General features: G+C 36.2%; 2 protein-coding genes and 2 non-coding genes across 4 annotated transcripts; 3 read left to right on the top strand and 1 right to left on the bottom strand.

The window, feature by feature from the left end:
- Window positions 1–3,661: 3,661 nt before the first annotated feature.
- LOC111204587 (protein CONTINUOUS VASCULAR RING 1) lies at window positions 3,662–5,618 on the top strand. The gene is made up of 7 exons (XM_022699667.2): window positions 3,662–4,000; window positions 4,240–4,292; window positions 4,370–4,479; window positions 4,637–4,804; window positions 4,871–4,968; window positions 5,039–5,165; window positions 5,254–5,618. The coding sequence occupies exons 1-7, from the start codon at window positions 3,863–3,865 to the stop codon at window positions 5,337–5,339; spliced, it is 780 nt and encodes a 259-aa protein (XP_022555388.1). The 5' UTR covers window positions 3,662–3,862; the 3' UTR covers window positions 5,340–5,618.
- Window positions 5,619–18,673: 13,055 nt separating this feature from the next.
- Window positions 18,674–18,775, top strand: LOC125584910. The gene has a single exon (XR_007321814.1). It is a non-coding gene; the product is annotated as a small nucleolar RNA Z43 (small nucleolar RNA).
- A 199-nt stretch (window positions 18,776–18,974) lies between these two features.
- Window positions 18,975–19,068, top strand: LOC125584908. The gene has a single exon (XR_007321812.1). It is a non-coding gene; the product is annotated as a small nucleolar RNA snR60/Z15/Z230/Z193/J17 (small nucleolar RNA).
- A 1,551-nt stretch (window positions 19,069–20,619) lies between these two features.
- LOC111203713 lies at window positions 20,620–21,656 on the bottom strand. The gene is made up of 2 exons (XM_022697706.1): window positions 21,211–21,656; window positions 20,620–21,100 (listed from the first exon to the last, which is right to left on the bottom strand). The coding sequence occupies exons 1-2, from the start codon at window positions 21,654–21,656 to the stop codon at window positions 20,620–20,622; spliced, it is 927 nt and encodes a 308-aa protein (XP_022553427.1).
- Between the last annotated feature and the right edge of the window lie 3,189 nt (window positions 21,657–24,845).

Genomic DNA, 24,845 nt, shown 5'->3' with positions numbered 1-24,845 from the left:
GATTTCCTTTACTATAAACATAATTGCTTGTCACAACTGTTAATAAACCCAAATGTGTTTACAAAAGCTACCCATATAAGAGTTTCATACTCATTTCTCTTTCTCTAGTCATCTCCTATGTTAGTAGCTATCATAATACAATCATCAAACAAAGGACATATCTCTTGGTTCCATATAGAATATGCAAAAGGACTGTTTTCTGCAAACTCCATGAACACTGAGTATTATAATATCAAACTCTGTCTATGGTCTATTTATATGTTGAGGAAATGCCTCGAAATGTAGCTTCCAAATAATGATTTCCAGGTCAACACATTGCATGTTAACCTCCACAATGGGATCAGCGGATCTGCAGATACCGCTACATGTCGAGTCGAACGCAGCTACACATATGTTCCCTGCTTGTGCCTTTCATTCACAATCTGCAATCTTCCCAAGAACCAGAATCAATGTTAAATGAGGTAAAAGTTTTAGAGTCACAACAGACTTTGTATAGTCAAGCCCAATAAACCAAGCACCCAACGTAACATCTCCACTTGCCTATTTGTGCAGAAAATGACTTGATCATTATATAGTAGCACCGAGAAGTTAGATGGAGAATGAAGTATGAATGCAAAGTAGACAAAACAGTTAAAATCTTACTGATTATGAGAAATAGAAGAAATCAATTCTCTTGAAATGATGTATAACTGTCCAATAGCGTGATAGAAGTACTTGTTCCTGTTCTCACCAAACTTCCAATTCTAAATGTATATATAAATCTATTAGAGTAATTGTCAGTGCTCTGTTGCGATATTTGTTAGCTAAAATAATCTATCCAACATAATAGGAAAAAGAAACTAACGAAATTGTAAAGCTAACCATCAGCTGAGATGCTTTTGCTGTCCTGACACATTCACTGTCAAAAGCAACAAACTAAGCAGTCATATAAATCCGAGACATTTATTTACAAACGGTTCATAGCATAGAAAAATCATATTATTATGTTACTAATGATAAGTTTGATGCATAAATACAGTTTAGAAATTTTTTCAACTGAACATTTGTGCCTATTGAATTACCTTACAACACCCACTTCATTGTGATTTTGACATGTTAAAGTTGAGAATCAACATTGGAGCTTGCGTTAGCATTTGGAACATGAAATATAGCACCATCAATTTCCAGTGTTAATTCCATTGACAATAGCTGTGCAAAAGAACTCTGCTAGTAAGGTAATCGTGATTAGTAATTCTTTACATCTTAGTGTCGTACAACTTCAAGACGATAGACACTTACAATCAACGACTCTCAAAGATGGACCGCAAACCATCTAATGATATGCTTACCTCGTCGTATAAGTAATCCATGTCACTTCCCTCCCACGGGTAACGTTGCTGGTGCAGATCAATTCCCTCCACCTCTTCCTCATCATTAGGATGCTCTGCAATATACCATCTATAAGGTTCAAATTTATGTCTCTAGAATTATCAGAGAAAGAAATATAAAGTACCCTCCAAATCTTCAAAAGCATAGACATTTTCTTTATTCAATGATCTTCATTCAACCTAACAACCATCAAAATAAAAAGAATGTGAGGTACATAATCTTCAAAATCCAAGTTTAATGAATGAGAAAAAAAACTCAGGAAGACAGAAAATGTCAAACACTCACTGGCTTCTTCTTATTTTACTTTTTGGCTCCCGTGAATGAACTGTCAAAGCCATCATTATTTGCAGAAAAAAAGATTAAACAAAACAACTGATGAAAAGAAACAACTATGTTTCACATCACATAAACTCTTCTTGAACAATCAGGCAACATATAGTATGTCTCCCGTGTGACTCAGCTGAGTCCTCGATGGCATCCTGAACGACAAATGTCTTCTTCTTCTTCTTGATTAGATCAAAGGGTGCAAGCTAAGGATGACCAAAGAAAATTAAAACCACACAATCATGATTTATCAGACAAAATAAAAGAACCGGTGATGAATTTATTAAAGATGGGGAGATGTAGAGACTAAAGAAGAAAAACTGATTCATGAAACTCAAAGAGCCAAATTGTGTTTCTTAGATGAGTCATGAACCGATGATTAAAAATTGAAAGCCCTAAACTTCAATTGAAGAGAGCGCTTACAGACCAAAGAGGTTTATTGAGTTTTTTTTTAACGAATCCCATTTCAAAACGTGAGTTATAAAGTATTTATTAAATCATTAGATAAAATAAATAAGTGTGGGTCCCACAGAGAAAACTGAAGAAGCAAAGGTTTTCGACCTTCATAAATATATATTTGTTTCAGCCATCAATGTACAATGAATTCTTTAGCTCACTGGTATAAATGTTGTTGTGTAGATCTCAATAACCCGGGTTCGAGTCACAGCTTTGACACTTTTTTCACACTTTTTAAAAGTGAGACCCACATATCGCTGACGTATCTCATCAGGAATGATGCAATTGCCTTATTATAATGTAGATTTACCATTAAATAGATACCATGATCCGCGCATCTGCACAGATTTTGATTTTGAATTTTTTTGTAAATTGTTTAATGACATTTCTAATAAGTTATTTGGATATTTTAAGGTTTTTTTATACATCAGAACTAAATCTATCAAAATCTGGAAATATCCGACTCGAAATCCACATAATTTTTTTTATAATAACCGATTGACACTTAATTTCAAAACTCAAAAAGTATCCAAAAGAAATAATCCGTATTTAAAGGCGTACCCAAAATCCATGCATGGCTGATTTTATAATCAAATAAAAAATTCTTTGTTAATTTTTTTGACAAATTGAGCAATTTATTCCAAAAATATCGATTTATTATGGTTAACGTTTAAAATAAATTTTATCGAATTATTATGGAAAAGATAATTAATAAAATAATCAAAATAGTGAAAAAATATAAAAGATATAACAAAAATTTTAAAATAAAGAAATTATATTTATAATTTGTAATAAATCTTGTTGAATTATTTAGAAAAAAACAATAAATAAAATGGTTAGAATTAGTTAAATATGAATGAAAATCTGTAAAAAAAATCACTTTTAAATAAGTAAATATTATTTTGTGCTTTAGTTTTTAATAGAATAGATAGATATAGGCCTGAGACTTTTATCCGAGATCCGGATTCGATCTGGATCCGATCCGAAAATTCGGATATCCGGAGGGACCGAATCCGGATCCGGATAGTAAAATGTTGGATCCTTCAAATCCGGATCCGGATATCTTAATTTTTAGTCCGGATATCCGGATCCGTAAGTTTTATTAATAACTATTTCAAAAATAGTAATATCTATATATAAAAATAAATTAATTTAATATATTTTTATTTTTATAATAGTATATATAAATTTTATGTAAATTTTGTAATATTATACATATAAATAATTAAAAACATTATATTTTTTTATATTTTTTATATATTAATATTATTTTTTATTTATTTTAAGGATCCAAATCCGGATCCGGATATCCGCTGGATATTACAATTTTTAGAAGGATATCGGACATCCGAATATCCGAGAACCCCGGATCCGGATAAGAATAGTAAAATTATGGATCCGTCGGATAAGGATCCAGATCCGGATACCTTAAAATTGCCCGGATATCCGATCCGTCTCAGACCTAGATAGATAGATAATAACATATTATAATTAGAATATTATAACAAAGTTTATACTTACTAATAACAAAATTTCCAAAACCTATTGTTTTCTGACTCTCTCTCTCTGGCCGTCGAATAAAGAGTCAGCTTTGGGAACTTTTCTTAATCGTTAAATCTTTGACCCTTTCTTCCATTGTTGATCTCTTCTTCCTTCCTTCCTTCCTTCCTTCCTTCCTTCTCCGTCTTCTCTATTGCTTGCTTCGTCACTGTATATGGGCGACGCGAAACCGGGGATCGTGATGGCCAACAGAGATCGGGAGCTTCTGATCCCAGTTGCTCACTCCGGCGAAGATGATCACGATTCTACTCCCAAACCCTCTCCTTCCTCCTCTTCCTCTTCTTCTCAGGAGGTTATCACTAATCCCCTTTTTTATCTTTTAGGGGTTTATAAGTTTGTGCTGCGATTTAGGGTTTCGATGGAGAAATTTTAAAAATTTCAATCTGGGTTTTGTTGGGATTGGTGCCCGAATCTTCAATTGCGTTGTCAAGATTGTAGATTTTGGAAGAAAGGATCTGTTTTTGAGATTGCTCTGTTTAGCTAATTTTGATGGCTTTTACTGACTGAGAAATGTTTTGTTTGATCTTTTAGACGTTTTACAAGTTGATAAGAAGCTGGGCGTCAAAGAAGTTCATGACTGGATGGTAAGGGAACTGTCTCTTCTTTCTTTCTTTGCTTAATGTAATTGTTCTGATTCACAAACTCCTAAATCGTTTTCCAGTGTTATCTTGCTTCCAATGGCGATCACTTTCTATGTGACTTGGTGGTTTATTCATTTCGTTGATGGGTTCTTCTCCCCTATATATGCTCAACTCGGAATCGATATCTTTGGTTAGCTTCCCTTCCCTTGTCCTTTGTATATCTCCATCTAGCAATTACCATGACCAAAAAGACTCTATCTATCTATCTTATCTAGAAGAATCATGTAGCTTTATAAGTTGAAGACAAGTGTTTGATGTCAGCTTTTTTAATTAAATTTGCTTTCCAGGGCTTGGCTTTATCACGTCTATTACATTCATCTTCTTGGTTGGAGTGTTCATGTCATCATGGTTAGGGACTTCGGTTCTCAATTTGGGAGAGTGGTTTATCAAGCGGATGCCGTTTGTTCGCCACATCTACAATGCCTCCAAGCAAATCAGTACTGCCATTTCACCAGGTATTGATCTGTTTTTGTGGAGTCTTGATTTTATATAACTGCTTCTCACCCTTTAGTATGTTCCAGATCAAAACACTCAGGCTTTCAAAGAAGTAGCCATTATAAGGCATCCACGTATTGGTGAGTACGCCATTGGGTTCATCACATCGACCGTTGTTCTACAGGTCTGTTACAAGAAACTCTTTGCTTCTTCCTGAAAAGGCAAAACCTAAAATGTGTTTAAAATCATTGCAGACTTACACGGATGAAGAGGAGCTTTGCTGTGTGTATGTTCCGACAAATCACCTTTACATTGGGGATGTGTTCCTTGTAAATACAAAGGATGTGATCAGACCAAACCTCTCAGTAAGGGAAGGCATAGGTGAGGAGAAGATCAATTTATTTCATTATTAAAAATGTTGACAAGTGTTATGTTCTTATCTTTGGAGTGTGAATTTGTTTATCTACAGAGATCGTAGTGTCAGGAGGAATGTCAATGCCGCAAGTTCTGTCAACACTTGATATGAGAATGGCTCCAGAAAGAAGTAGAAAGTAGTAGAGTTGAAAGAAGCTGAAGATTAGTCCTTTGCCAAAAAGAAAACAGATTCTCAAATCTTTATTTTTCCATGTCTTTTCTTTTGGATTCAGTTAATTTCACATGTGAAGTTCAAGCATTAGAAAAGTAATCGTGTGCTAGAAGTGGTTTGTTCTCGAGACTATCTCCATTTGTGTTACTACTGTTTGTGTCTATATACTAAATTCTCTTACTCTCAAGTAAACTGTACCGATATATTCATCTAGGTCCATCCCATTTTACTACAGTTTGTTTTACGAAGGTCGTATGTATTACAACAGCATTTACAGGAGTTATCTATGAGAAGGAGCTAATTTCAAGCATGAACAAGTGTTTGGTGTTTTCTCTGGAAACGTGTATGGGAAGCTAGAGTTTTTGTCGATCTCCGTGAGTCCTCCAAGTTAGTTTATGGTTGGGAATTTGGGATTATTCAGTGTTTTTAAAACCGGACCGACCCGATGGTTGGACCGGGTTCGACTGTGAACCAGTTATATACCCGGGTTGGTCTAGTAATTGGTTCGACCATGAACCGGCCACATAGCCGTATTATATTTCAAAGTTATTAAACCAATAAAAACCACTAAAACTATCGAAAATCTATTAACCATCCTTATAAACAAAAAACTAATTTATATTTATAATATTTTATGTTCAAAATTGATTTATATTTTAACTATGCATCATGTTTACTAATATTATTTTTATATTTACATACTAAAAAAAATAGTAAACCATATTATTGTACCAGGTTTGACCCGGTCGAACCATATTGAACCGTGACCCAAAATATTTCCGGTTCAGCTTCCGGTCTGGTTTTAAAAACACTGGGATTATTAGTGTAAATGAAAGAAATGCGTCAAAATTGTAATACAAAATACACCAAAAAAATACCTCTACAAAGATATGTATTTAATAGGGCATTCTTTTTTAAATTTTTTTTACAAATTTTGTAACTTAAACTAGCTTCACACGTTAGTTCGAATACAAAATCATAAAACCCTCATTCTTTAACCATGTTGGATTAAGCTTGAAGTAGCTTAAGAAGCAAGCTACCTAATCCTAATGAGTTATGGAAAGAGATAAGAATTACGAAATATAGACTTATGATAAACCTAATGAGTTTAGGAAATTATGAGATATATATAAGGAGATGCTAATGTGTAGCATAACTTATGAGTTGTGAGAGCTTTAGTTTTTGAGATAGTTTTTTAAAGCATTGAGGATTAATAAGAAGAGTTCTTATTTACTTGTGTGTGATCTTACAATCAAGGTGTTCTCGATTTCTATATTTGGTATCAGAGCTTTCTCTTGTGAAGCTTAAACAAAATCATGAGTGATTTAGTTCCTGCGACCGTGAAGGTAAAGGGAGGAGGAGCTTCCTCTTCTATCCAATGTCCCATGCTTACATCAACTAACTATACTGTTTGGGCCATGAGGATGAAGGTTGCCCTTAAAGTGCATAAGGTTTGGGAAGCGATAGAAGAAGAAGCAACAACCGGCGAGAAGAATAATATGGCAGTAGCGCTATTGTTTCAATCAATACCAGAAGCACTTGTACTGCAGGTGGGAGAACTTGAGACAGCTAAACAAGTTTGGGAAGCCATTAAAACCAGACATGTAGGGGCTGAGCGAGTAAAAGAAGCGAGACTCCAGACGCTAATGAATGACTTTGATAGGTTAAAGATGAAGGATACAGAGAGTATCGACGAGTTTGGTGGAAAATTATCTGAGCTTGCGGCAAAATCAGCTTCTCTGGGAATTCACATCGAAGAAGTGAAACTTGTGAAGAAGTTTCTTTCAAGTCTTCCTCGTAAGAAGTATATTCACATAGTAGCCTCACTTGAACAAGTGTTAAACCTAAACACAACGAGCTTTGAGGATATTATGGGACGTCTAAAAGCATATGAAGAACGCATTAAGGAAGATGAGGAAGTAGAAGATGATCAGCCAAAACTGATGTACACACCAACAGATGGACAGGTTAATCAAAATCGACCTTCACAAGACCAACAAAGCCGATCAAGTCAAGAACATGGGTACAACTACTACGGGAACTCGTATAGAGGTAGAAGCAGAGGAGGTCGTTACGGCAACTACAGAGGCCGGGGCAGAGGACGATCATACAAAGGACGAGACGCGTCCAGAGTCACTTGCTACCGGTGTGATAAAGTTGGCCACTTCGTTGCTCAATGTCCAGACCTTAAACTTAAGTTACAAGAGGCTCAAGAGAATGATAACACTGAGACACAGGAGGCTGACGAGCTGATGATGCACGAGGTTGTATTCTTAAACGAGAAGAATGTCTTGCCAGAAAAATACGAGACTGCGACTGAAGAAAACATATGGTATCTCGACAATGGTGCTAGCAATCACATGACCGGAGATATGAGATATTTTTCGATGATCAACAACACCATTACAGGTAAAGTACGTTTCAGTGATGACTCGCGTATAGATATTAAAGGAAAAGGGACAATATCTTTCGTCGACATGAACGGAGACCCGAGAAAGATGACTGATGTATACTTCATTCCTGATCTGAGAAGTAACATCATAAGTTTGGGACAAGCCACAGAGGCAGGCTGCGATATCAGAATGAAAGGAGACGAGCTAACTATGCGTGATAAGCTTGGAAAACTTCTTGTCAAAGCCACGAGATCAAGAAACAGGCTCTATAAGGTTCATATGAGTTTAAAACCAGACGCATGTCTTCACGCGTCTACAAATAACGAGTCGAGGAGATGGCACTCACGTCTGGGACATATAAACTTTGATTGTCTTAAAGCTATGATACAAAAGGAGCTAGTGATTGGGATTCCGAAGTTAAGTGTTGAGAAAGAGATATGTGGATCGTGCTTACTTGGTAAACAAGCAAGAAAAGTATTCCCAAAAACAACTACATACCGAGCAAGTGAAACACTAGAACTCCTACACGGGGATCTCTGCGGGCCTATAAGACCAAATACACCTGCAGGAAAGAAGTATATATTTGTTGTGATAGACGATCATACGAGATATATGTGGAGCATGCTACTAAAGGAGAAATCAGAAGCGTTCGAAAAATTTAAAAGGTTGAGAAAAACGGTGGAACAAGAAACTGGGAAGAAGATTACCACTTTCAGAACGGACAGAGGAGGAGAGTTCGTGTCAAGAGATTTCAATGACTATTGCGAGAGCACCGGGATAAGGAGACATCTTACAGCTCCATATACACCCCAGCAGAATGGGGTGGTAGAACGCAGGAATCGCACTCTCATGGAGATGACGAGAAGTATAATGAAGCATATGCATATACCTAACTACATGTGGGGCGAGGCAACACGACATTCAACATACATAATCAACAGGGTCGCCACCCGAGCATTGAAAGAAGTGACGCCTTATGAAAAGTATCGTAAGAAGAAGCCAAACGTTGAGCATATACGGGTCTTTGGATGCATAGCATACGCCAAAGTAGAAGCAAAACTCCTTCGAAAGCTAGACGATCGCACGCGTATGCTGGTTCACTTAGGAACAGAGCCAGGATCAAAGGCTTATCGTTTGTTTGATCCCAACACTCGGAAGATTATAGTGAATCGAGATGTCGTTTTTGATGAAGCTAAAGGCTGGAACTGGAGCACGGACAAGACAGACGCAGATCATAACGAGAATTTCGTAGTGACACTTGGGAGATTTGGTAATATGGAATAGCCACCGAAACAGAGCAGTTACGTATAGGTCAAGCAAGTGGTAAAAATACATAGGAAACACCCGTGATCAATATCTCAGACGATGATGATGAAGGTGAGATCGATGAACAAGAAACTCAAGTGTTAAGGAGATCAGGAAGAGTACACGTTAAACCAAAATACCTAGACGATTATACTCTATTGGCAGAAGAGCTCGGAGAAGAGATATTGATGTACCTCAATAACGAACCGAGGAACTTTATGGAGGCTAAGGTGTCAAAGGAGTGGACACGAGCTTGCATAGAAGAGATTGAGTCTATTGAGAAGAATGAGACATGGGTTCTAGTTGATCTTCCTTGTGGAGTAAAGCCTATAGGCTTGAAGTGGATTTTTAAACTTAAGCGCAATGCAGATGGAAGCATCAACAAGTATAGATCACGTCTAGTAGCTAAAGGATATGTGCAAAGGCATGGTGTTGATTTCGACGAGGTCTTCGCCCCGGTCGCAAGAATCGAAACCATAGGGCTTCTCGTTAACCTTGCTGCAACACACGGGTGGGAAGTGCATCATTTGGATGTAAAAACTGCGTTCTTACACGGAGAACTCAAAGAAACGGTGTATGTCACACAGCCAGAAGGCTTTGAGAAGAAGGGTGAAGAGAATAAAGTTTATAAACTCAAGAAAGCATTGTATGGACTGCGTCAGGCACCAAGAGCATGGAACAACAAACTCAACACCATTCTCTGCGAGCTGGAGTTTGTAAAATGCGCAAAGGAACCTTCTGTCTATCGAAAGTTAGTCAATGGAGACTTGCTTGTGGTAGCTGTGTATGTGGATGATTTATTTGTGACAGGAACCAATTCACAAGTCATACAAGAATTCAAGGCAAACATTGTGGGAAAGTTTGATATGAGTGACTTAGGACGACTTACATATTATCTTGGGATCGAGGTCAATCAACATGAGAATGGAATAACTCTTATTCAAAGGAGGTATGCATCAAAGATTCTGGAGGAAGACGGTATGGACAAGTGCAACGCTTGTCAAACTCCAATGGAGATGGGGTTGAAACTATCTAAAGCTGAAACCGAGAAGGAGATAGACGCGACGAGGTACAGGAGGAACGTTGGGTGCTTACGGTACCTTCTACATACTCGACCTGACCTATCTTTCAGCATTGGAGTCCTTAGTCGATATATGCAAAGCCCGCGAGAACCACACGGAGTCGCCATGAAGCAGGTATTACGGTACGTGCGTGGAAGCCTTGCGTATGGGCTTTCATTCTCGAGATCAACAACAAAGGTACCAAAGCTTATTGGGTATAGTGACAGTAGCCATAACGAAGATCCAGATGATGGTAAGAGTACAACTGGTCACATATTTTACCTTGGAGATAGTCCGATATCCTGGTGTTCACAGAAACAAGATACAGTAGCATTGTCATCATGTGAAGCTGAGTTTATGGCTGGGACAGAAGCTGCAAGACAAGCGATATGGTTACAAGATTTGTTGAGCGAAGTAACAGGGGAGCCGGGTGAAACAGTGCTGATCAGGATTGACAATCAGTCAGCTATTGCATTGACGAGAAACCCGGTGTTTCATGGAAAGAGTAAACACATACACAAGAGATATCATTTTATCAGAGAGTGTGTAGAAAATGGGCAAGTAGAAGTAGAGCATGTTCCTGGAGAAGAACAAAAAGCTGACATCTTAACAAAGGCATTAGGAAGAATCAAATTCAAGGAGATGAGAGACTACATAGGCATGGTCGATTTGGAGAATGAAAGCTTCAAGCTTAAAGGGGAGAATGTTGGATTAAGCTTGAAGTAGCTTAAGAAGCAAGCTACCTAATCCTAATGAGTTATGGAAAGAGATAAGGATTAGGAAATATAGACTTATGATAAACCTAATGAGTTTAGGAAATTATGAGATATATATAAGGAGATGCTAATGTGTAGCATAACTTATGAGTTGTGAGAGCTTTAGTTTTTGAGATAGTTTTCTAAAGCATTGAGGATTAATAAGAAGAGTTCTTATTTACTTGTGTGTGATCTTACAATCAAGGTGTTCTCGATTTCTATAAACCATGTGTGTTCCAGTCACCTAGAAGCTATGAAATCCTTTTCCTAAGAATACTTTTATACACTGTGCATAGTTTCCGACTTATACAAGGTAGGTAAATAACCCTAGTCTCAAGGGGCGGACACACATATATTGTAAAGTACGGGGGCACGTGCCCCCAACTAACTTTTTTATTTTCTTTAACAGTTACTGTAAGAGTATAGAAGTGTCCCCAATCCAAAATTAAAATATAGCGAAAACTTTTTCCGTGCCCCCCCATTAAATCTGATTCTGCATCCGCCTCAAAATTCTTCTTTAAAGTGAATATTTCATCTACTAAGTCTTTATGTTATCTTCCTTCAAAGACTTTTTCTTCCCCAAGGTAAATATGTCTCCTTAGCGTCCTAACAATGTTCAGTTAAGCTCTAGTCTCCAAGTCAGCTACTTAACAATAGCTCAATCCTTCTATTTTTCAAACTTGATTTAGCAGATCATGATGCAGTTCCAACTAGTACAATATCTTTGTCAGATCTTTGCATCTTCAGTCTGCCTCTTTTTAGCTTTATATCTTCTCAGGTTCTCACATATACGATTGCTTTTTTTTTTGTGTGTCTGTTTCTAGCCTATGAGTCGTGGGGTGAGAAATGGAAGAATTTTTATTTTTATTTTCAATTCTTTTGTTATTGTATCTCTCCACCTGAATCTGTATGTTTGAAAAAAATTGGATTTCAATGCGTGTAGTTTCTTTTTGTGGTTGGCAACTGTATCTTTACTTAAGAAACATTAAAAGCTAAAAGGAAGAGATTGAAAATGCAAACATCTTGTAACAGTCGGAAGTGTAACATGATCTATGATCTGCTACAACGAGTTTGAAGAATGTAATGATCAAGTTGGAACGGAGTATACTGATTTAAAGACTAGAGCTGGAGTTGAGCTGCAGTTGACATGGAGCTTGGCTGGAGTTAAGTTGGAGCTGATCAGATGTTATTTGAAGACTAGAGCTGGAGTTGAGCTGAAATTGAGCAGCCAAAGATTTATCTTGGTGAAAGGAAAACTCAATGGTGGAAGATTTCTAACAAAATTGGTACAGTTTTAGGATATATTTTAAGTTTGAAAGATTTGATAATATCTTTTTGGGGCTAGGTTTAGTCGCCTTCTCTTGCACAAGTATGAGAGCATTGTGGTGTGTACGAGACGATCACTTAGAACTGTTTTTAGTATCGGGGGTGTTAATGGGAGTTAGATTTACGATGATTGTTAGAATTTCTAGAATCTAGTGTTATTGGTTTATACATTCTTACTACTCATTAAAATCTAGTGTTATTGGTTTCAAGATTTAGTAATTCTATACACAATCTTTTGTTATTCAAAAAGTCTAGATTTTAATGATTCTTTAAATCTATAAAGTTGGTGTTATTTGAAGTTGTATTCTTCACCATTTAACTTATGACACAAGATTTTGAGAATACTACTTATTATATACTTTAGATTCTTAGAATCATTATATCAACGTATTTTTATAGAATTTCACAATATACAAAACTTTCTACGACTCTTTCTAAATTTAACAAAATTTTCAACTTTTAAAATCAACAAATTCTATATAAATCTTACTCCCACTAACACCCCCTAAGTGAGTTTTCTAGATTTTAAAGTGAGTGAAAACAAAATAACGAAGGAGAAAGTAAGTAAAGTTGCCTTCGATATTAGGATGTGGGATGATAAGTTAACAAATTAAGGCGTTCTTACGCTTGTTGATTATTCTGCTTAAAGCCGTACATGAAAGTTATTTTAAAAGAATTCTAGTGAAACATAGTGGAAATATTCTATGCTTTATTTTGTGTTAGGGTTTTTAGTTCTAGAGTAATTCTTGCATATGAGTTCGGCCACTAATGTATTTTGAGTATGTGAAAGCTTCTCGGTGTGATGCACAACTATTTCTTGGTGGTCTCTGTAACACCCCCAAACCGTTTTAGGCATAGGTCGAACCACCGGTCAACAATCAAACAAGAACATGACCGACGGCCAAACCGTCTACCAGGTTCGGGAGCGCTACATGACGGGTTAACGGGCAATCCAGCCAAAGTAACAAAAAGTCCAATTTGTAACTAGGTCACTCCGCCTACTAACACGTCTCGTCAGACCAAAGCCTAAGGCTTCTCAACCCGTACCCCAACCTGGCGTTGTGTTAGCTCGAACAAGCTAATATCAGAACAACAAGGCATTTGCACAAAACGTTCGCTTTATTTATTTTATATATTGTATGGTTCGAAACACACAACATAATATACAAGCGGTGGCATGCCAAGAAAGCGAAAGTACATACTTATAGTCTGAAACGCTTTAACCAAAAAGATGCAAATCTACACCAGCCAGCCTAGCCTCCCGTGACCTCTACAAGCTCGCTACTGGTCACCTGAAATAACAACGAGTGAGAAGTGAGTAATCTAGCATTACTCAGCGAGTTACAATCCCTAACTAACAAATACAACCCCTCGCTATCCCACTCCAAACAACACCTAATAGCACAATTCAATAACATAGGAAATATCAGAAATACGCAGCGGTAAACGATAGCAAGATAACTAGCATTATGCTAATTACTAGCTCATATCCAAACTCAAACTCGACTTAAACCATGGTTTAACAACCCAAAACACGATATAATATATATAAAAAACTCGGGCCCTGGTGACGTTATGTTCCTCCTTCACTATCGGCAATATCCTATCTTCCTACCACAAAGACCAGAAGAAGGAACTTTCAACCGACCGCGGCCCACAGTCCTTCGGGTCACCGCAGGACAGCCCACAGTCCTTCGGGTCACTGCCACATTACACCGTCGTGTAATCACTCAGCCATAGGCCATGACCCCGTCTATCTGAGTCTTCCCGATCCAGCGAATAAGGGGTTTCCTTGAACCCGCCGGGTACGAGGTCTAAAGAAACACTAACTCACCCCAATATGCCTAGCATTGTGGGTTACACAAATGCTATCGACCAATATATGATTAATATTAAACCCGGTAAAAATAACACAAGGTTCCTAGTATTAATCTCCACACAATCAACACATTTCACCTCAAACATGTCTAGCATTGTGGGTTACACAAATGCTATATGGCCAATATATGATTAATACTAAACCCGGTAAAAATAACACAAGGTTCCTAGTATTAATCGCAAATTAATACAATCCATCATATTCCAAAATCTAGCATAAAGACTAATTCTAGAATACCTAACTATCCACAATATTCCGCATTCGCTAATTAACCAATCAACCTAACCATTAGCATACTACTACGGTTCTCAAGCAATAACAAGCATGCCATCAACTCAATCAACATAACCTCAATTACTAACTAATCAAACCGTTACTCAGTTACATCCGGCCTCCTGCCAGGATACAACTTCCAAGTAACGGGATCCTGCATGAAAACAACTCAGCAATCAATTGATTATAACTCATAGTTTTTGGTTGACCGTGGTCTTGACCCCAAACCCGACTTCTGCGATCCGAACCCTTTCTCGACCTTCTCAAGTAGACCCACGTCCAGACTGGTCTTGAACTGGTCTCCACTAGAACTGATCTCTCTTCACTTGAACAGAATCTTCTCCAGGTGCTGACTCAAAATCGGCAGAGTAACTGTTCTCAAAAACTGCCTAAATCGCTCGAAAACTATCGAAACTCGATATTTCTTTATTTGCTTTCTCTCTCACGTTTTGAACTGGCTTTGACGTGTTCTGGATGTGTTCAAATGAGAGAGGTCGTGGGCTATTTATATAGGAATCAGCAACCAATCAGAAATAAGCCGTGTGGCAGCCCGTGTGTCGCTTCACATGGCTCTGGACGCATGCGCGGCGACACCTCGTGCTCCACATGGCTGGTTGCATGACCTGCTCACATGCAAAGTGACACCACGCCCTCTACCTGTCTGGATGCATGGCCTGGCTCCATTCAAGGAGACACCACGTCCTCTACATGCCTGGCCGCATGGCCTGGTCGCATGCATCGCAACACCTTGACCGATCCACTTCGTGCTCCACATGTCTACTTGCATGTACATGTTTCATTTACTGCAACAGCTCATGCTTTCCTTGACACTCATACTCCCAGGAGCTTGCCACCACGTCCTGAACACACACACATCTAGCCACCTCGAGTTTCTCGGTCAATTGTCTGATATCGGTCTTCTCGTGAATTTTCGTCCCGCGATCAATCCCAAATATTTTTCGACGACCTTTCTGATGATCTGAGTATTTTTAATAAACTCCACTTGGATTCTGATCTTAAGGGAAAATATTTCCCGAGCTTCCGGTTTCTTTGAAAAATTCCATAATACCGAAATTTAGGGTTTTTCGCCCAATTTCCGGTCCTCCTGTTGTGCTTCCAAAAGTGTCATGCTTCAAACGTCCTTTGAATCAATCTACCACATTGTGTAACCATTGTCTAGTGGCATACTTGACTCATGGTTCAGACAAGAACAATCTGATCGTCCGCGATTCGACCGCCCAAAAGATACTCGACTTTTTTTTAATGGGTTTCTACGGTCTCCCTCTTCTTATAATTTCTTGATCTATCTATCTATATTATTATTTGTGTAATAATCTTTGGCATTCGAGTTTTCACTTTAAAAGTTAGAGCGCTTAATATTACTTATACCATTAATGAATTATTATAATAAAATTTGTCAGCAGAAAAAAAATGAAAAATACGTATGATAATGATGTTTTATTTGATATTATCTACGGTGTTTGATATTATCTGGTGATCCATCACTTATTTCTTTTTATAAAGAAATAAACTATCATAGTAAAATAAGTTCTGTGTATATATTTATCAACTAAACAAAAGATATATTATTATTATCCGAGTTCTCTTTCTTTTAAGCTATCATCAATTTTTATTTTTATTTTATTTGCTTTGTTTTTATTTAATTTTATATTTTGAAGTTTTGTGAAGTGATTTTTTGTATTCGAACTCTCACTTAAAAGTTAGAGCGGTTAATACTTAATGAATGATTATATTTATTTTTTATTTAATTGATCATAAATTAATGAATTAATTATAATAAAAATTGCCAAAAGAAAAAAAAATTAAGAAATACGTAGGATAATGATGTTTTATTTGATATTATCAATGGTGTTTGATATTATATTATTATCTGATGATCCATCACGTATTTCTTTTTATAAAGAAATAAACTAAAATAGTAAGATAAGTTTGTGTATGTATTTATCAACTAAGAAAAAGATATATTATTATTATTATTATCTCAATTCCGTTTTCTTTTAAGTTATCATCAATTCTTTTTGTTTATTTTACTTACTTTGTTTTATTTTAGTTACTTTGTTTTATTTTAGTTTTGTACTTTGGAGTTTTTTTTGTAATTTCATTCATATTGGTGGTTTACAAAAGTAATTTAGACGAAGGTTTATCTTAGCTATTTTATTTTATTGTATGTTTGATATGTGATGACTTCTAATAGTTTTATAGATTTCGATGATTAAGAAAACGAAAACAAAAAAAGAAAATTGAAATTGAAAAATGAAAATGATTAGAACATAAAAATAATTAATTATGATGATGATCTTTATATTTATAATGCATGTATCGTAAAATTATTATGTCGGTGAAACACCTAATTATCCTAAACTTGCTACTAAAAACAAGGAAAATTTAATTATCCTAAACTAAGATAATATTGTTAGTACGTTGGTGTTTCCTATAACTAGTATGAGTATGACTTGTACCCTTTATATATTATGACGAACTAAAGAACAACTTCGACCATTCAATCAATTATTTTCTTTTCTTTTCGCATATTTTCGAGTCGCCTCTAACCATATATCTTCCTGATCTTCGTTTCAAATAAAAAAGCTCACAGGCAAGAAGGCAAGCATTAGTTAAAAACCAAAAAGCATTCGCGATGAATCGTCAATGGCTTCTCCGTTTTGTTTTTGTCCTTAGTGTCATCATGATGATGAGTAACACAGCCTTGTCCGACACAGGAAACGTGTGGATCAGAAATTCCCTGCCTAACCAAAAGGATCTAATAGTCCATTGCAAATCCGCGAAAGAAGATATGGGATACCATAGGGTGCATCCCAGAGGAGCTTACAATTTGCTTTACAAACTTCGTTATGAAGAATATTTCATGAGGCTTTACGAAATCAATGATAACTGGTGTCATCTATGGCAAGGACATGATTTCAAGCATCACCAAGTGTTTGATGTTCAAAGTGGCGAACAATGGGAAGCTAGAGAAGACGGAATCTATCGTTGGTCTGCGTTGGTGTACGCTTGGGATGCTACCAGATCAAAAGCTTCTTCGTTGGGGTCGAGTTGTTTCTCTTTAGGGTTGTTGTCAGTTTCTTCCTTCTTTTTCTTTTATTTTATCTAGTCTTGGTGATTAATAAGTTTATTATTTTGTTTTTCTCTTATATATGAATTTTGGAATTATACATACAATATTTGAAGAACTTGGAGAGAGTTTTTTTTTTCTTGTACTAATCAAGTGGGATTTGTGCATCCAATAAATTAAGGTAGTATTATCTAATCATGTATTTTAATAGAGTTTAAATCTAAGTAAAATCCACCATTATTTAAACGATGATTCTAAATTCTATTTTAAAATCTAGTGTTATTGGATATAATATTTATAAATCTAATTTAAAATCTGGTGTTATCCAATGAATGATCTAAATCCAAAATTTTAAAATTTAGTGTTATTGTTTGATCAAAAAAATTTTTTTAGTGTTATTCAACTTCAAAGGATTTAAAAATTCTTTGTATTTAGAACTGATTTCAAATCATTTGTGGTGGATTCTCATGAACAAATAATTGAAATCAAAATCCAAGGTATATTGCAAAGATTTTAGAATTCATTAACTTAAAAACTATGTTTGAATTTAAAATTTTAATTGATTACAAAACTTGACATTTGTTTTTAAATCACCTATTGAATAACACCATCTAACTCCAATTACCTAAAATTTAAAAATAAGGTTTAACCAGGTGGGATGAACATAAAAATCAGATTTTATCCAATAAATTTTGAATTCATTTCAGTTACAAATTCAATGCATACAACTTTGACGATGAATAATGACAACTTATGATGAGCTCGTCGACTTTATACTTGAGTTATCTATACTTTGTTACAAAAAATTATCGAAAAATCAATTTAATGATCAAATTCAATTAGTTTCATTGTTTTTTTTTTTTTGACGTCTTCAATTAGTTTCATTGTTATTAGTAAATAATGCAATAATTTGTATTGATATTAATGAAATGGGGTAAATTAGCCAAACCGCGCCAATGGGCCCATAAAAAGGCCAATGGAGCCATTACTATATTGTTGGAGGTGCGATTAGAGACACTTAAAAAACAGCGTGTAGTTTAAAGAAACCTTTTAGTAACAACACGTTGTTTGTTACTCAAAAACCCTAGCTCCCAGATTGTTGTCTGTATAAAATGCATAAGAAAGTTTAACAAAACAATCAGTATCAATTTTTCGTAGGATTTTTTTTCGATCTTTGCCTCTTCTTATTACTTTGCTATCTATTGTTTTTCTTGGTTTCTGGACAGTGACGATTGATATTAGGTCTCGTTCGTCGTAACATAGGCTGTAAAAAACCCTATCTGACGACCATTCTGTTATATCACCACCCATATTCTGAGTCCCCAATTTTTTTCAATTTCTTCTTTCAACTGTTATTATTATTGGCCGATGATTTAAATTATTTTGACAAGCATATGTCTGAATTAATCCTTGTTGATAAAAATCTAATCTTCTCTATGAGGCCGATTTGTTTGTTATTTACTAAAAAGTCAAAAACGATTTTGTTTTGCTTTGTTATGAGCTATTATGTTGTGTTTGGGGAAGGGTCAAGTGAGGATTGAAAACGCATAGTTCAGATGAACTTACATGATTACATCTATTCAGCATAGTCTTTCGCTCCTATCTGATGACCCTTTCCTCTGTTTTACATCAATTTCCAATTTGCAGTCCAATCAGAAAAAAAAAACTGAGGATTTCTTGTATACACACACGCATAAAGCACTGAATGGGAATCTTTTGTGTTCAGTTTTTATATATTATTCGTTCAGGTAGAGGTTGAGTCGTCTTTTGTTGGCTATAAAATGGGAATCTTGATTCTTGACATCTGATGTGTACTTTAAAACCAAATTCTGACGTTGACTAGTGCATTTTAAAATTCAGAGAATAAAAGCTATATATACACAATGGATGATGAGGATTAATGAGCCTTAAACGAGATATATTTTTTGGTTATATTTGGAGAAGGAATACTAGAAATGTTCTTGTGATATTGTATGTTGTTGGTTCAAGTGAACTTATGTTAAAGAAGTGAAGGAAGTGTGACTCTTCTAAGACTATTTCCAACCTGCTTCTATAATAAAGATTTCTAAAATAGAAAAAAAAAATAAAGATGTTCCGTATTTTAGAGATCTCTGTTCTAGAAATGAACTAGATTGTCTAATGCAGTGAAATTCACCTCATCAGACATACTAAATAACTTCAACTAAATTCACCTATGCCACCCCCACTAATAAAAAAGTTATTCCCATTGTTTATGATTACTTTCTGTGGGAAATGTATATTGTGATGTCTATGTTTGTTTGGACACACTAAATAACTTTAACTAAATTCACCTATCAGACATATTACATAACTTCAGTTTGGTTTGTATTTAGTTTAGATTAGTTTAGTTTGGCCAGTTTGTTTTTTGTGTTCTGTGAGTTTGGATTGGTTCTAGTAAACAAGTTCTCATGTTTCTCCATCATTGTCAAAATAATCTTTTATCATAGGCTCCTGAAATAAAAGTGTAGATACTATGTTTATGACCTATACGGCTATACTAACGAATTAAACCACCAACTATTTTGCCTAAAAACCTAACTCAAATGAATCAATTTAACAATTAGTCATAACAAGTCCTTAATCTCCGAATGTTCACTGAATATTCAACTACGAATTAAAGAACAAGAACTTGTAAGTGCACAAGCATCTTTGGCATAGCAAGGATTTCTTCGAGGATGACATACTTTCCCTTTATGCTATTGTCATCACAAAGCCTTATTGTCAGTTTCTCCATGATTGTTGAATTCTCCAGGAAATACTTTACTAGTTTCATTTCTTTTTCATATACGAACATTCGACTTTCCAATTCCATAAACTTGAGGGATGACACCTAACATGGAGGCACTGTCGAAGACATTGCACTGCTTCTCAATTTTCACTATAAACCAAGGAGTTATCCCGTATCAGCAAAAACAAAAATCGAACAGATAAAAATAAGCTGAGTAGAGGGAAACATAAAAGCTTTGACAAACTAAGTGCGTCAATAAAAGGGGTATTTTTAAAAATAAAATAAACGATGGTTATTTAAAATGTTCAAATGTTGACATGTATACCTCCCAAAAAGTACAACAAATAACTAGATCGCCGACCATCGATATAGCGTGAGGATATCACGATCCAAGCCAGCCAACGTTCTACAAGAGTTTTACTTTTCGCATGCAACTCTCCAAAAGAGGGGTTTCAAAGTGTCAGACTTATGTAATTTCTTCAGATTGGCGTAGATGTGTCTAGCACATGTTCGATGCTCAGCCATTGGCAACTCCTTAGAAACACCATGAATCAAACTCCTATGCATATCAGATATAATCAAAATGTTTTCACCTTCACCCAAATCCAAGTCAAGCTTCAACATGTGAACGAACCATTCACAGTTATCATTGTTCTCAGCCGACACTACTGCCCAAGCTATGGGATATATCTGATTATTTGGATCCCTTCCTATTACTGTGAGAATCATCCCCTGGACAGAGTGTTTTAAGAAAGTACCATCTAAGCCAATGATGGGTCTGCAGTTCTGTTTCCATGACCTCTTTAGCCTGTCAAAACAAATATAGATTTGGGAGAACATTTCTTCTCCATCCTCTCTTCTGATGGTGTTGATCTGGACGGTGGTGTTTTTATTTGTCCTGAAAAGTATTGACAGTAGATATCAACGTAAAGAACATGTTATGAACATTTAAAATAAAAGAAAGGAACACACTTTTACCTCTTAGTTTCAGCCTCTTAATCTCTTGACCGTTCAAACTGCTCGTTAGTTTCAGCTTGGAGTTTATCAAAGATCATTCTCCTAGCAACTTGTGATTGTGGAGGTGAGATGATGATGTTGTACCTCCTCTTCATTTCATCTTTGATTTTCGGAGCACTCATTTCAGGATCTCTTCTGATGTCTTCAAGAAATAGATCAGCTATCACCGGACTCTTGATCTGCTTACACCTCCCAACAGGATGACACTGATGCTCATCATCATAGGTTTTCACCATCCATTTCCCAATTGGATTCTCCACTGAACAATAGATGCGCCATCCACAATCATTCTCATTACACTTTGCACCGAGTTTAGTCTTCTCCCATCTATCGAAGACAACATTTCTCCTCGTCTTCAGAATGTATCGAATAGCATTCACTTTAAACTCCTCACCAGTATTGAACAATTGCCTCAGACTAAAAACCCCATCAGGCATATTTCTTTTCACCAACCTCTCAGCTTATTCTTCTTCATCACCTGATGAGTCATCAGTCGCAGGGTATTCTTCATCATCATCTGGAATTTGTTCTTCATAGTTGACATCTTTGAAAACTTCTATCTCCTCCTCAACTACCTCAACATCATCATCAGATTCACATTTATCGGATAAACCTGCCTCATAACCTATACTTTGCTCATTAGATTCTGATGCTTCGCCCCCATATGTGGCATCTTCACCTTCATCATAACTTCCAACCTCGCCACCTTCAGCCTCTTCATGACATTCTTCGACGATCGCATCTTCCTGACATTCTTCAATGATCGTATCTTCCTGACATTCTTCAATGATCGCCTCTTCATCCACGGTTGGTTCTATTTCCTTTTCTGGTATGCTTCGTTCTGTTTCCTTTCCCGTAACTTCGTTTTCAATGTAGAGGTCAACTTCCTTAAACCAGCGAGCTGCGATTCCCAACTTCTTCTTGTTAAACTCCACTTTTCCCCACAAAGGTTTACAATCTTCAAGACTTTCAAACGGGAGCTTGAACCGCATTTTCCCAATAACGATTCTTCTCTCAATCAGCTTTGACATCAAAATGTGAAGACACATCCAGAATCTACTTCAAAAACTACTAGCACTCCATCGACAAACTCCAGGTTGTGCTCTGTCTTTTTGGAAACTCCAGAATGGTGACAATTGACTTTCACCAATGGTGAATCTTCTTTACTGCAAAAAGTTCCAAAAAAAAAAACAATTTAAAATCAAAATATAACCCGACATCCCGACATAAGCTCTACCACTTGATAATAAACAATCATACACTCAATAAACAATCAAACAAACAACTACAACCCATAAACAATGCCCCAACAACGACTCAATATCAACCCCATACCTCTTTTTAACGCGATTTGGACCTTGAAGCACACTCATCACTTCGTTTTGATCAATAACCATAAACAGATTCGACACCTTCCTTCCTCTCTCACGATTTCGAATGAACCCTAGCTTTTGGGATTTTGCCCCTTTGTCGCGATAAAGATCAGGGGAAGAAAACAGAAATTAGGGTTGTGTTGGACTGAGCATAAACTGGGTTGGGTCGGTTTTTTTTTATTTTGGGTCGGACTCGGGTTTTAATTTAACCAAACGGCTAATCACACGGCGTTAGCGTCTCCGACGCACACGTGACGCTTTCTGACTAATTAAACTGAGATTATGATGTTAGGTACATAACTACATAAAGTTCAGGGATGCTAGCATGCAAACCATAAACTTCGTGTAGCTGATTGTGCATTTCTTTACTTTGCATGGTCAGCCATGTAGTGCCCGATACTTCAGGTAGATGACAATTATTTTTCCTTTTTACTATTGGGAAGGGTTAGACAAAACTCGTTTCTTTTGAGAAAGTGAAAAATCACAAACTATGTTTGTCAAACATAATCGTTAACATGCATTTTCTTCCGATATAATAGAAAACTGAAGAAGTAAATCAGGGCGAAAGAATGGGAAACCATTTCTTACTTCTAACTTCCATCTTTCATTATTATTCACTTGTAAAACAACACTAAAGAAACATAGCTGCAAAAGTAAACTTGATTTGGGATAAGCATTATTGGGCTAATCATGTGTTGATCCAAAACCTTAACCCAAATTCTAGAATAATCTTACACCTCTTTAAGTTAAAAAAATCTAGATATTGTTATAGAAAAATCTAGATAATTAGAATAAAAAATCTAGATATTATGTTAGAATTATCTAGATTTAAGATTAAAATATTTGAGATATTTTGTATTATGGAGACTATAAATACCTCCACTTCCCTTCATTTTGTATCACCAAGAAATAATCCAAGTTTGTAACAAGTAATAAAAATCATCTTCTAAGTTATAAAATCTTTCTTCTTCACAAATGTCCTTTCTCTTCAAACACTTAAACACTTTCTCCATCTTTATAAAGTTTTTTCATTCCAACAAAGTGGTATCAGAGCTACAAGTTCCTTTTAAAGATGGCAAACAATGGTGTTCCCTTCTAAGTTCCATTGCTCACTAATAGCAACTATGAAAATTGGAGTCTTAGGATGATGGCTATCCTAGGAGCACATGATGTGTGGGAGATAGTCAGAGAAAGGCTTCAATGAACCGAAGAATGATGGTGGTCTATCTCAAACTCAAAAGGATGGTTTGAGAGATTCAAGGAAGAGAGACAAGAAGGCTCTCTGTCTAATCTTTCAAGGATTAGATGAAGATACATTTGAGAAGGTTGCTGGTGCAAGGACGTCCAAAGAAGCATGTGAGAAGCTTCAGACATCTTACAAGGGAGCGGAACAAGTTAAGAAGGTACAACTTCAAACTCTAAGAGGAGAATTTAAAGCATTACAAATGAAGAAGGAGAACTCATCTCAGATTACTTCTCAAGAGTCTTGACGGTTACTAATAACCTAAAAAGAAATGGTGAGAAGTTAGATGAGGTGAGAATCATGGAGACAAAAGACTTGGAGACTATGACAATGGAGAAACTTCTTGGATCACTACAAGCTTATGAAGAAAAGAAGAAGAAGAAAGAAGATATTGTGGAGCAAGTTCTCAAGATGAGAATTGATCACAAGGAAGAAAGTGGCCGAAGCAATCCAAGACGTGGTGGCGGTCATTTCCGAGGACGAGGCCATGGTGTAAATGGACGAGGTTGGAGACCATATGAAGAAAACTTCAACCAAAGAGGAGAGAACTCATCAAGAGGTCGTGGAAGAGGAAATCCAAAATCAATGTACGATAAATCAAGCATCAAATGCTATAATTGCGGGAGGTTAGGACATTATGCTACTGAATGCAAAACTCCAAAAAACAATAGAATTGAAGAGAAGTCCAACTATGTTGAAGAAAGGAGTAAAGAAAAGGATATGCTATTGATGGCTTACAAGAAGGATGAACCAAATGAGGTTCACAAGTGGTACCTTGATAGTGGTGCAAGCAAACACATGTGTGGAAATAAAAACATGTTCGTGGATCTCGATGAATCGGTGAAACCCAATGTAGCTTTGGGAGATGAATCGAAGATGGAAGTGAAAGGTAAAGAAAATATTCTCATCCGCTTGAAGAATGGAGATCATCAATTCATTTCCAACGTTTATTACATTCCAAGCATGAAGACCAACATCTTGAGCCTAGGACAACTCTTAGAGAAAGGTTA

This window comes from Brassica napus, chromosome C3, assembly GCF_020379485.1.
Source record: "Brassica napus cultivar Da-Ae chromosome C3, Da-Ae, whole genome shotgun sequence".
NCBI lineage: Eukaryota > Viridiplantae > Streptophyta > Magnoliopsida > Brassicales > Brassicaceae > Brassica > Brassica napus.
The sequence above is the reverse complement of the archived record's forward strand: the minus strand, read 5'-3'. Positions and strand labels throughout refer to the sequence as shown.